Source organism: Camponotus vicinus, unplaced genomic scaffold (assembly GCF_025532165.1).
Source record: "Camponotus vicinus isolate PSW18456_S1 unplaced genomic scaffold, iyCamVici1.0 SCAF_1, whole genome shotgun sequence".
Lineage (NCBI taxonomy): Eukaryota > Metazoa > Arthropoda > Insecta > Hymenoptera > Formicidae > Camponotus > Camponotus vicinus.
Genome location: NW_028141945.1, coordinates 3697693 through 3710555, shown reverse-complemented (window position 1 = coordinate 3710555; position 12863 = coordinate 3697693). Strand labels below are relative to the sequence as shown.

The window sequence follows — 12863 nt, the reverse complement described above, 5'->3', positions numbered from 1 at the left end:
TTTTTAACTCGTATATTTTTTATTTTTAAATATAATAATTTTGTCGAACTTTTAATGAATTACACAGGTCTACAAAAAATGGGGTCATGATTGTTGTTGGGCAGCTGAGGGTCATTTCCGAAGTAATTTTCTGCGTAAAATCCGAATCCGAGGTCAGAATTGGCCCATCACGTCAGGATTTTGAGATATTTGAGGTTATATACTCGAAAAATGGCTTTTTGGGCTACTTGTGAGGTTATGTACAGGACGCACAAAATTTTTTAGCTCTTTTCTTCTAATTGCATCATTTAGTACTACTCTTTCCCTTCAAAATGAGCTGTCGAATGGTCATCTACGATTTTTCCTTGCAAAGTTACGGCCAACTATAACCCGAACTATAAACCCGAAAACCTGGACTGATCGACCCCAAACCTATAATAGAAACCTATAATAGGTTTGGGGTCGATCTGAGATCAGATTCGTAATCAGCGACCCCAAAAATCCATATATACAGTTTTCAGTCCAGGTTTTCGGGTTTATAGTTCAAAGTTTACAGGTTTAATGTGAATGCTCATGAGGTTGTTGGGCTATAACGGCGCAGGGTTTGGAATTCATCATGTCATCTTAAAATGGCCGTAACTTTGCAAGGAAAAATGCAAGGAAAAAATAGATGACCATTCGACAGCTTATTTTGAAGGGAAAGAGTAGTACTAAATGATGCAATTAGAAGAAAAGAGCTAAAAAATTTTGTGCGTCCTGTACATAACCTCAAAAGTAGCCCAAAAAGCCATTTTTCGAGTATATAATCTCAAATATCTCAAAATCCTGACGTGATGGGCCAATTCTGACCTCAGATTCGGATTCTACGCAGAAAATTACTTCGGAAATGACCTCCAGCTGCCCAACAACAAAACCTTGTAGATCTGTGTTATTTATGCGCAATACATATCATTCGTGTAATATATTCGAAATATCCAAAAAATTCACACATAATTTCATTCTCCTTTAATATTTTAAGAAAATAATTATTTTACTTATATATATCGAAACTTTTGAATTTACTTTTGAATTTTCTCTGAATTTAGTCAACTTTGTCGTCACAAATTCCACAAATGTTTCGTAACTCTGTATCGCCCGTTACCGTCGTTAGTTTTGCGCGTCGAGCAACGTTCCGCGAAAGCTTATACGTCTCAACACGTTGCACGGTTAATTCCGCAGGAAACTTCGTAACTACCTGGCGAGGGCCGGAAAGTCTAGTTATTGAAGGTGCACGTGCGAACCGTTTAGCCCGTGCACATGCACGTGACGCCGGTTTCTCTCTCCCTCTTTCTCTTTCTCTCGGCGTCCCGGCGGTGCTCGACGGTCGCGGAAAAGGCCGACCAGCTGTTGCAGCTCGAACCGATCGGAATCTTCTCGGTTATTGTATCAAACGCATAAATCTCGTCTTTATTGCTGTTATATGCTAAGCAGGACGAATCCTCGGTTACGACGACGGCCATGGGAACACCGTGCTGCGCAAGAATAACGCGTCTTCCTATAGATGAATGCGCTTGTTGCATACTAAAGCGCACTGCATAAGATATTCCAGATGTTTCACTTTTTTTTCCTTTTTTTCGTTCAGCATTATAAAATTGATTTTTTCCCTAATAAGAATGTTGAAGCATTAATGGTTCCTTGATTATGGGCGGTTGAAATTCTAAGATTTAAAGGTTTTTACGAGAGAGATTTTAGACTCTTGAATGAATGAATACTTAATAAGATTGAAATTCGCTAGAGAAATGCTCTCTCCCTAAGTATAGCATAAGCAAGTGTTCGAGATACTTATTTTAGCGGGTACGTATGCAACCGTGCATTCGTATGGGCGCACCCTCGTCTGCGTTTCGATGACCGAGATAGTTATCGGTGTGGACTTATTTAATTTCGAGACTGGTTAGCCTCGCGAATTGTTTGCGGAACGATCGTTACCGTTGATTTATACGCTCATTCGTTTTCGCGATGGGCCCTTCCTCCGCGCCGTTAGACACGTGTGCGTGTGAAATACGCGTGTCTACATGGGCGTGTGTATATATATGTATATACATATATTTAGGCACAGTTCGCATGGCACAAATGCCACGAATGCGCTTGCTATCCTGCTCGTTCCCTTGGCTTCCCCCTCCCTCCCCCCAGCAACCACCCCCGAGCTAATTTCGTATCGCGACGCTCGATCCTCGGAACGAAAGGGGCGGGGGATCGTTAAAAGTGCTCCGGAAACGGGGATTTCTTTTTCTCGCTTATTAATGAGTGCGAGTAAACCCGTTCTGGCGCGGCGGAGCACCCGAAACGTTTTGTCACCGTCGATCGTTAGCTCGACTCAATTTGCGCCCCGGTCGGGGTCTCATACGACATAAATCCGTATCTGTTTTTGTTTTCGACATTCTTTCGAGGCAAGAAAAATTAACGCGTAACGTCTTTTTTTAGAATCTCAAAAATTTAAATTTAAATTTAAGAGAAAAAACATTAAAAAATATAAATATTTTTTCTATTTTTATTTCATTACTTTTATTTAATTGAAAACAATATTTTAAACTCTAACTAAAATATGATTTTTATTCAAAGTTCTCGCGCTTTTTTTATACATATGTATATTAGAGATCGGGAAATATAAAAACTAGATTAAATTTTATCGACAAAACGTGTACAATATTATATTTAAGAATTCAAGTGAATAAGTATCAAATCGCGGTATCAAATCGCCGAGATATATCTTCCAACTTGTCGAGTGACATTTTGCTGCGAGATAACTATTTTATACGCGAAGATATTAATTGTTATTAATGCAAATAGTTTGACTTCGATCCTGGAGCCGATCGAAAAACATCTACGCTGCGAAATTGATTTACGGCGTATTAAACCGCGGTGTGTTTCGGGTAATCCATTTATCTCGTACAACACTTGCCGTGCCACGTGATTTATCGCTTCTGTAGGACGTTGCTCGCCGACTATATCAGAATAGTACGGTTCATTCATACGGGATATATATATGCATGTTTCATCTTGGGAAGAAAGGTATTAAAAAACAAGAAAAAAATAGCATTATTAGTTCAACGTGACTCATTCACGACGAGATACATTAATTTTTTCTTCTCGCTATAAAAGGAAATGCATTTCCGCAGTAAATATCTTTTTCTCGGAGCATCGCGTGCTGAATACAAAGGAGCGATAATTAGCTCTTTCCTTGATGAAACCCCTCTTGATCGGACGTGGAGTGGCACTCTATCGGTATCTTTTTAATTCTTTTCACTCTCTCGCATTTTCTTCAATATTTCTCTTTTTCACCCTTCATCTTCTAGAGTTTCTCGAGCGATAATATAGTAAATTTGAGACGCCGAGCATTCGAGATGAAAGCTTTGAAAGCCTGATGGAATATTTCTCGCGATCGAATTGCAACTTTATATAAATTAACGTCAGCCGGGAATATTTCATATTTCTTGCACAGAGAAATGTTAAAAAGAACGGCATGTTCCGTCTGTCTTATTTATAATTTAGTAGTTTATGTTATAGCATAGCTAACATGTTTTATATTAAATTTGATCAGAAATACATCGTCAATTTTAATCAGATACTGGGATAATTACGAGAAGTTTTTTTTAATGCAAAGTTTTTTAAATAATCAGAATTTTTGAAGAATTTCATTTAAATTTTATTTAATAAACATGCTGTTATTTTTAACAATAGAAATATTGGCATTAGATTTCAAATGGAAATATTCTAGATAAATATACATATCAAATTGCATTTTACACTAGCAATCTGATCTTTAAATTTTATCGGAAAAAATTTCTGTGTAAAAACAATCCGACATTTACAATTTACAAATATTTGATAGCTGTAAAGTTTCGAATAAAAAAAGTGCTATTCAATAAATTAGTTAGGATTTAATTTATTCAGTTTTTTGTATTAATACATTTGTTTCCTCTTCTGTAATCCCTTCGTTTATCTCGACTTATTTTTGTTTCGTATTACAAGAACACGTATAATACGTATAATTCTATTTCCGATAATATTCAATATGCGCGAATCTTTTAAAAGCTCCTATAAAACGGTCTAAATGTCACGCTATGGATAAAATGCAAATATCTGACTTTTTTTATTCTGTTAAGCAAAATTGCCAACCTCTGCTGCTTATTTCGTAGAAAAAAAGAAACTGTGCGCAAAAAGAAGCTTGATGAAACTTATACTACGGAATATTATGTAATACACCGAAGTACACAACGTGAGTAAATATTTTCTGCTTATTAAACCGGAATATTGAGTTTCTTGTCCGAGAAGGGACTGACAATTCCCTAGTTATCCCAACGAAAAACGAAATGGCAAAATACATGATCTGATTTTGCTAGAATCTTACATGTAGAATTTAAAATTTATTTAACTTACATACATAAATGAATATGAATACTTTTGCACGAATATCCATTGTCTTTATCCTAGCGATTATTATGGCGCATTTTTCTGCCAGATTAAAGCGTGGACTGGAAATGTAAAGTAATGTAAACGTCAAGAATACTTTTCATATTGTTGTACCTTTCGTATTTTTCTCGTAATATGCAAAGTAATTTATAACTTTACTTTACTTTTGTTGCTAGAAAAATGTTCTTCTATTATAAGATGTAAGGTAAAAACTGAGAAACATTTAAAAAATAGTAATATAAAAAATTTTAATTTAAAAAATTTTAAATATTAATTTAAAATATTAATTTAAAAAATAGTAATATTACAATTATATATATATATATATATATATATATATATATATATATATATACACACATATATTTCTAGTTATAAATATATTTTTGCTTGGTCTTTAAAATTTTTTTTCAACTTAAAATATTACTTATATAAATATTACGCTTATTTTATATATTTTGTTATATCATTTAATGCCAGTTAATATATACATAGTTTTTTGTAAGAGATTCATATCAATCTGCAACAGCGCAGTCGAGAAAGTTTCTTCCTCTTATCCGTTTCCTGCGCGTAAAAAGCTCTGTTATTCTTAAATCTGAAAAGTTCGGCAATAAGACTTGGTTACGACGAGAACGTAATTGTGGAAACGCACAAAATATAATGGAACTTACGTGAAATTTCCGCACGGGGCAAAGAGTCTGCACCGTTCAAGTTAAAGACTTGTGAAACTTTCAAGAGTGCATAATGCAAAGCGATGGCGAAACAGCGAAGGGGACGGAGACGATTCATGGATTCTTGCTAAAGCTTTAGCGAGTCGTAGGGATGTTTGAAGTTTTTTTTCCGGGAGAAACTTATGCCGATCGCGGCCTTGACATTTTTTCCGCCACGAAGTTTTCGAGAGCAGTAGACGTGCCATACCTCCCTCGAGTTTCTTTGTCATATTATTTTACTAGAAACTATATTACATTATTCTATGAATTTATGCACATTTTTCTTAACAGAATTGCGTAGAATTAATGCGGCAGTTCTTTGAAATCGCGAACACAATTCAACAGGTTTCTACAAAATTGGCATCGCCATCATTATGCCAATGATATGATTATTCACTGATAATGTTCATAGATTTAAAAAGTGTGTAATTTAACATTTACTATTTTAATATTAAAATTTAACAGTAGATAATTATGTTTCATATTAAATCCGATCATAAAATTCAATGTCAATATACTTTTTAATTGAGATTCCGGAAATATAAAATATGTATTTGTTTATCTGCAATGCCGATATTATTGATTCTGTCCTGGAAAATTAAGAATTCATTTTTGTGTTTTACAAAATATTGATAAAATCAATCTCGACAAAATCGATTGATAAACTTGTAACTTATATATCAAAAAAAAAGCATGTAATGTTTTAAAACCGAAAAAAATTTACTTTTTTCTGACAATAGTGCTTTTTATGTGTCATAGTGTCTTTATAAAAATCGCCAAATTCGAAGTTTTATATAAATCTCTTTTTTTAATTATAAATACATATCACATGGATAATTTTCAATCATTTTACACATATTCAAAATTTTTATATCTTTTCTTAAGAAAATCATTTAACGTCTCAAACTCCTGTATAGTTTATCTTTCATATTCAAGAAGCTTCTTTACTTAAATATTTTTTAGTAAAATATTCTGTTATATCAAAAGCTAATTTAATAAGACTTTGCTTGGATTCCAACTTCATATCTTTGGCGTTGTTCTAATATATTTTATATATTTTAATATATTTTATACTATATTTTTGAAATGATGTGAATTTTATTCACGCATTAAAGGAGTTCGCTAGAGAGTAGATTGCATATTTGCATATTAGTTGGAACGTAATGCAGTATTTTGTAATTTGTAAATTGAACGCGAGCAGAAGCGCGACAGTTCTTCCGCATAATTAATTAAGTAGCATGCGTTAGTGGGAATTATGCTACTCTGGATTATGCTTATCATCTCGCATGAGAAGCGCGAGACGTTTCCGTCGAGCGGAGTGAAAATTCTTGATGACATTTGCAAATGAAATCAGGCCATTAAGCTACTGTCTCTTCCATCTTGTTCCGCGCTATTTCCACGAAGACAATGCGACGTTACTTCCGGCCTGTCCGCATTCCACAGTTATCTTGCAGACAGATGACAGCGATATTGCTGCTGTCTCGCGATTAATCTGCATACTCGTCTCAGTAACGATTTGTTCGTCTGAACAACGCCAAAGATATAAAATCGTTGGAATCCAAGCAAAATCTTATTAAATTAGCTTTTGATATAACAGAATATTTTACTAAAAAATATTTAAGTAAAGAAGCTTCTTGAATATGATAAATAGACTATACAGGAGTTTGAGACGTTAAATGATTTTCTTAAGAAAAGATATAAAAATTTTGAATGTGTGTAAAACGATTGAAAATTATCCATATGATATGCATTTATATTAATTAGAGATATAGAGATTCAAAACATATTTAAAATAATGACATTTATTAATTTAAACGATTAATTATATGGACATGATGATTATTTTATATTCCTATTAGCTTTTCTGTAGTACACTTTAAGATATTATAACAATAATTCGGTATTATTCTTTTTATTCTGAATTTGGATATACACAACTTACCTTTAATTATTCTGTGCTTTCGCGTATTTACGGATGATCGATATAGAGATTAAAGAAATATATAACATTAAGATAATCTTAGAATTTTTATTATATTCTTTATATTTCGTCGTAGTACGAAGTCTGTTTCTCCTACGATAAAATGAAGCGCACCTCTCTCACGTATCTCATGTTGGATGCCGGGAGCACGTCTCGCAGTGACATTTGCAAATGATGTTAGACCGTATTAGCGTATACCATCTTCCATTTACGTGCCACTTTGTGAGAGAGAGAAAGAGAGAGAGACTGAGAGAAGGACCGAGTTTTGTTCTCGCTCTTTGTGTGTGCCTTCGTGTAACCGAGTGCGGAGAGTCGAACTGAGTCGTGTCGCTTCTAAACTAGTTCCAAGTTAATCGGTGACGGCGTTACTATTATGGTATAGGGTTGCGAGGACGCGAGAGAACCAGGGACCTCCTGGAAAGATGGTCTAGCGGGCGGATCGCGGGAAAAGGGATGATTTGCATTTTAATTGCACCTGCAATCTTCCTTGCCGTTCTCATCGTTGGCACTCGTACGCGACCCAACCGGCTCTTCTCACAGTTTCTCGTAAAAGGATTCGCTCGAGAGTGAGAGAAAGAGGGAATGACGTAGACATTTTTTAAATTTAAATTCGCCGTTGCTGTTCGCGACCCTCACGGTCAGCACATTCACAATAATTAAATGAGTTGATACTTCCGCATACTCGTAAGTGCGCCAAATATATCGCCAGATGTTAGTATGGATTGGTAAAATATAGGATAAGTGCTCGAAGAGAGAGAGAAAGAGAGAGAGAGAGAGAGAGAGAGTGTGTGTGTGTCAGAAAATATTATTCTTGTACATCTGCCGCTAAAATTTTGCGATATATATACACACGATACATATGTATAGAAATATGTATGTGTGTGTATACATAAAAACACATTTATATACATATGTATACAGAAGGAAGAAATCATTTTTTCACATTTAAAATACTCATTTATATATATTTTTATTCAAAGTACAATTATTGTAATTTTACATATGCATATAGTTACATACATATAATTTTGAGTTACAGAAATATTTTTTTTGAAACGTGTATAAAAATTATAAAATAATTAAGAATAAAAAATTATAAATTTCAAAATAATTGTAAATATAAAACTATGTGCGTGTGTATAGGTAGTAAATTCCCTAATATAAATTAATATTATATATTAAATATTTGTCAAAAATGCGAGACTAAAATCGAATATATGGATAAGAATTTTATAAGATTTATTCACTCGCGCGATGGTTATTTTAAAACAGAAAACAATGATTATCTTATTTATATTAAATTTTAATTAAGTTTTTCTAAAATCTTATAAAATTTGAAAGACAAATTTATTTTCTGCCTTTTATATATTTCTCTCTTTATCTTCGTACGTAATTAGACGACAACTAATGACGCGGAGAAGTTTTCGTAAAGGAATAATCGCGAACTTGTTCAATTTTCCTTGTATCTTGTCAGCCATTAATGAATTTTACGTAATTGGATAATTGATGATGCACGGAAGTAAGTTAGGAATATTATTACTTAATAGGTTATTGGGATGCATAAGATAAAATTTTAAATAAAAAATCCATATTTTATATTTTAGAAAGTATAAAAGTACAATACATAACACATGTATTTAAAAAAGAAAAACAATTTTATAAGACTAGACTCTTTCTGAGAACATGTGTATGTTGAAACGTTTCTAAAATTTCATAGATATAAATCACTTTACATTTTAAATATTACATTAAAAAAAATGTCTATATAAATTAATTATCAAAATATACAAATATTGTGTAATACATACTAGTTCAATATAACACGCAATTATGTTTATATATACATTCTTATACTATTTTAACATTATTATTTTAAAAATTAATTAATTAATTTTCTCTAAATGCGTGGGAATACTCATTGCCAGAATATTGCTAATATTGTTATAATATAAATTAATATAAATTAAGACATTAAAACGCGCAACAAATTGCATGACTATAATAAATGACTAGAAATAATATATTCGTATACAATTCAGTTTCATATTTTACAACAATAATATATTCATAATTAATAATCAATACGCAAGAATTAGAGAATAAATCTATAATAGTAATTTTTTAAAACAGATTGACTATAAATTGTACACATTTCTTTTATGACAGATAAAAAGTATGGACACTTAAAATAAAGCACAATAACAACAAAACACAATAACATAAATCTCTAAAAAATTAATTTTTTTATCTAATATTTTATCTAATATTTTAGATATATTTCAGATTTTCATGTTTAAAAAATTTAATCATAGATTAACATTGTTACAGAGAGTTATATAATTCAAGAACCATTATTCGCACGCGTGTTTAGGACAAGCTTACTCTCGCTAACCCCAGCAAATTTGCCTTAAGAGCGGATGCAGGTTTGCCTTCATGGTCTCTTGGCAGAACTAGTTTAGATACAACTGTCACCCCGGCGACTGCGTTAGTACTGCCACAGTACTATCACTGTCTGTGCTTGTTTTACGACCTGGCTACGATAACGGTATCCTTACACTAGCGACAGGGAGGTTGGAGTCTTCCTTCCTGAATTCATTCCGCGGCCCATCAGCATTTCCCTTTGGTATTTGTCCTTCGAATTATTCAGTCGACTCGACCCTCTCTCGGTTGAGGGCCAGAAAGTAGCAAGAACCTTTTGCTGTTGACAGAAATTGCAGCTGTCTTAAATAAATAAAGATCATCGCGTCCAGTTCAAGTGATAGCTTCTCGTTTTAATGTTTCGCGAGATGCATACGAAATCAGAATACTGAAAGGCATTCAAGTAAAATGCGAGTAGGTCAGTATGCACCTGGCGCACTAAACTTTTGGAAATGATAAATTACCGGTGTATACTCACACTTTTGAAATTAATAATATATATGAGTAATATATGAAGTATAGTATAGTAACGATAAAATAATATAGTTTTTTACATTATTTATATACTGATATTTATAATAATTTTAAATATTTACAAAATTATTTCATAATTTTGTTTTTAAATATAATTAATTTTACGCGAGCGAAATTGATCACAAGATTAATGATACTGATTAAATGGCAATTAATGCCCTAATTATTATTGATTATATTTGGCTTTTAACATCAAAATTAATCAACGTTTCACATTTTACACGTGTATCCGCTTCTCTAGTTTTATCCCTAAATGGGATTAAATATCTAACCGTGATTAAATGCAGCCGTTTCCCCAACACGCGCACCATGGCACATTACCACTGCTAGTACTAGTTTTGCGAGCTTTCACGTTGGCAATTTCCCGACTACTGACCGAGTTCGTCCTTTCGCGTTCTAAATTCTGCGCGGCACTGTCCATATATTTGTCCTTGGACGCGTCCACACTACCGCTTCTCGATGTTTTCAGTGACGTTTGAGACGGTCGTCTCTTAGAATTAATGAAGGCGGACATCTTTCGGTTCTGATCTTTGCGCGGCGAGTCTTGTCCCGAAGACGACGATCTGCTCTCATTCTTATCCTCCTGCGTGTCAGACGTGCTCAATCGCCTCGGTTTCTTCCGCGTCATTTTTCCCGGCGAATCGAGCGTATCCGTCGACGTGGCGCTACCCTGCTTCTTCAGTCTCCTTTGTGTCGCCGGCGATAACGGTCTCTGATCCTTGACTGAAATTTTGTCCCTCTTGACAATCTTCTTCCGTATCTGTCCGCCCGGTGAATTTGGCGCGCTGATCGTTTCCTCATCCTCGTGATGCGAGTCACCGTCGAGCGACGTTTGCGTTTGCGCTGGTACTTTCATCGCGATGTTATCGTAGTACAACATTTCGTTTCTCCTTGGATAAAATGGACTGTGCGGTATAAACGGAACGTTTTGGTATAAGTTCTGACTTTGAAGATATCGATTCGCGTTCAATCTTCTTAGAGTCGTCAGATCATACGGAGTGGCGGAAGGTATCAAAGTGCAAGGACTTGGTTTCTCGAAGGAAGTCACTTGGATGTCCTGCTTGCCGCTCATCAGTTGATCGCCAGGTATCAGCAATCGATTCTGATCCGGCAAGTGCGTAGTTTGAAACTTCTCGTTGAAGTGAACTCCTCGACCGTAAGTCGGTGTAGGGTACTGATAAGCGAGGTCATCGTCATTTACTTGAAGAGAGAACGGCGTTGTGGCAGAAGGAGGTTTCGGTTCTGTTTGATAGCTGGGACAGATCTTATCGAAGTTTCTCAGAAAGGGATTTCTGAAGAGGCGGTAATCTATCGAGGGTAGATTGGGAATCTCCGGTGTTTCTGGGCTCGGTGTTCGCTCGATTCGCGGTATCTTCAATGTCACGTTTAGATGACTTTTATACGGTTTGGAAGAATTGTTCGAAATATTGTCTAAAGCATTGTCGCTCTTTGTGAACATTTGAGATTCAATGTGATTCAATTTTAATTGTTGCGCCATATTCTGAGATTCGCTGGAAAGATTTTGACACGATAACGATTTCATCAATTGATTACTCGGAGCGCTTCTGTTGTCCGCGATCAACAGATTATCGGTACTTAGGAATGTCTTCGAATCATTTTTATTTTTATCCTCGCAAGGTATCGCGCCATTCACGTAAATATCCGCCGAACCTTTTTGCGCTACGAAAGGATTAGTTTTGGAGACGACTGTGGAAGTTGTTTTACCGCTACTCGAACTAGTTCCGGTTCCAAAATGACTCATACTCGCGGTGGGCGATTCTTCTTCTTGTTTTTTCAGCTTGAAAGATAGCGGCGCGAAAAAATGTTTTGGTTTTTCCGGCATCATAGACGCGATGATAGTATCTTCTGCATTTTGCACATCTTTTTCTCCGTTCGTCATTGCTTGCTTTTTATCGAGAAAATTCGCGGTGACGTTCCAAATGTTCTTGTCGAACGCTTCTTCGGAACTTGAAAGTTGCGTTCGCGAATCTTGAATAGCTGACATGGTTTGGAATTTTGCGGGTTGCTTCGTACTTGCATTCCTTTTCCTTAACAAAGCGTCGGAAGATATCGAATTTCCCATTTTCTGATATTCCTGGTGCAAATCCGGTTTTCTCATCGTTTGCATCCTTGTTACTGGCGCGATGGGAGCGACGCTCGTAGTCATATAAATCGGCAGTTGTTTTTGAGAAGCCACGTCATTTTGCCAACCGACGGGCGGAACGTGAATTTGAGGTAGCATCGGATCAGCCACTCGATCCAGATCGGTGTTCAGGCCGATCGGCGGCATCAATGGATCAGACTGTAATCCTGAGCAGGGCGAAACCAATAAGGCAGATGTATCCGCGGCTAACATTAAATCGACCGTACTCGGGAACTCGAACGGGTACTCGGTGTAATAACTGGTTCCGCTAAAACTACTCGTCGGTTCGTACGTGGCTGGATAAAACGGGATGTTATCGTGAAGTTGCCGGGGGCCGAGGGTCGGCGGGGGTGGATGTCGAGCGGCCTCGTTCCTCTGGCCCTCGTCCGACGGAGTCGTGTCCTTTCTCTCCTTATCCTTCTTGAGCTCTTCCTCTTCTTCGACGACCGACAGATCATCAAACTCCACGTGAAGCCGATGCAAACTATTGCTCATCTTCTCGGAAGAGATCTTTTGATTTTCCGCGTTTTCTAACTGCTCCTCCTGGTTAAAATCCTCGGCCGTCTTTTCGTTATCCTCGTATTTTTCCTCGTCCTCGTCGCAGGAAAAATCCGATTGCGGGTCATCCTCCTCGGAGCGATCCTGTAAT

General features: G+C 35.7%; 2 protein-coding genes across 10 annotated transcripts in view; one reads left to right on the top strand and one right to left on the bottom strand.

The window, feature by feature from the left end:
- The window catches only part of Ror (tyrosine-protein kinase transmembrane receptor Ror), a 264893-nt gene that overhangs the window by 45203 nt on the left and 206827 nt on the right, over window positions 1-12863 (top strand). The window lies entirely within an intron of this gene.
- LOC145967592 (uncharacterized) overlaps window positions 8232-12863 on the bottom strand; it is a 224121-nt gene continuing 219489 nt past the window's right edge. For 5 of the 7 annotated variants that reach the window (XM_083092658.1, XM_083092646.1, XM_083092654.1 and 2 more), the window contains one exon: window positions 8233-12856. In XM_083092658.1, coding sequence (XP_082948784.1) covers window positions 10349-12856 — 2508 coding nt within the window. In that variant the 3' untranslated portion in view covers window positions 8233-10348. Of the gene's footprint in view, window positions 12857-12863 lie in introns of all 7 variants that reach the window. The other 2 variants (XM_083092660.1, XM_083092661.1) reach the window with 1 other exon arrangement.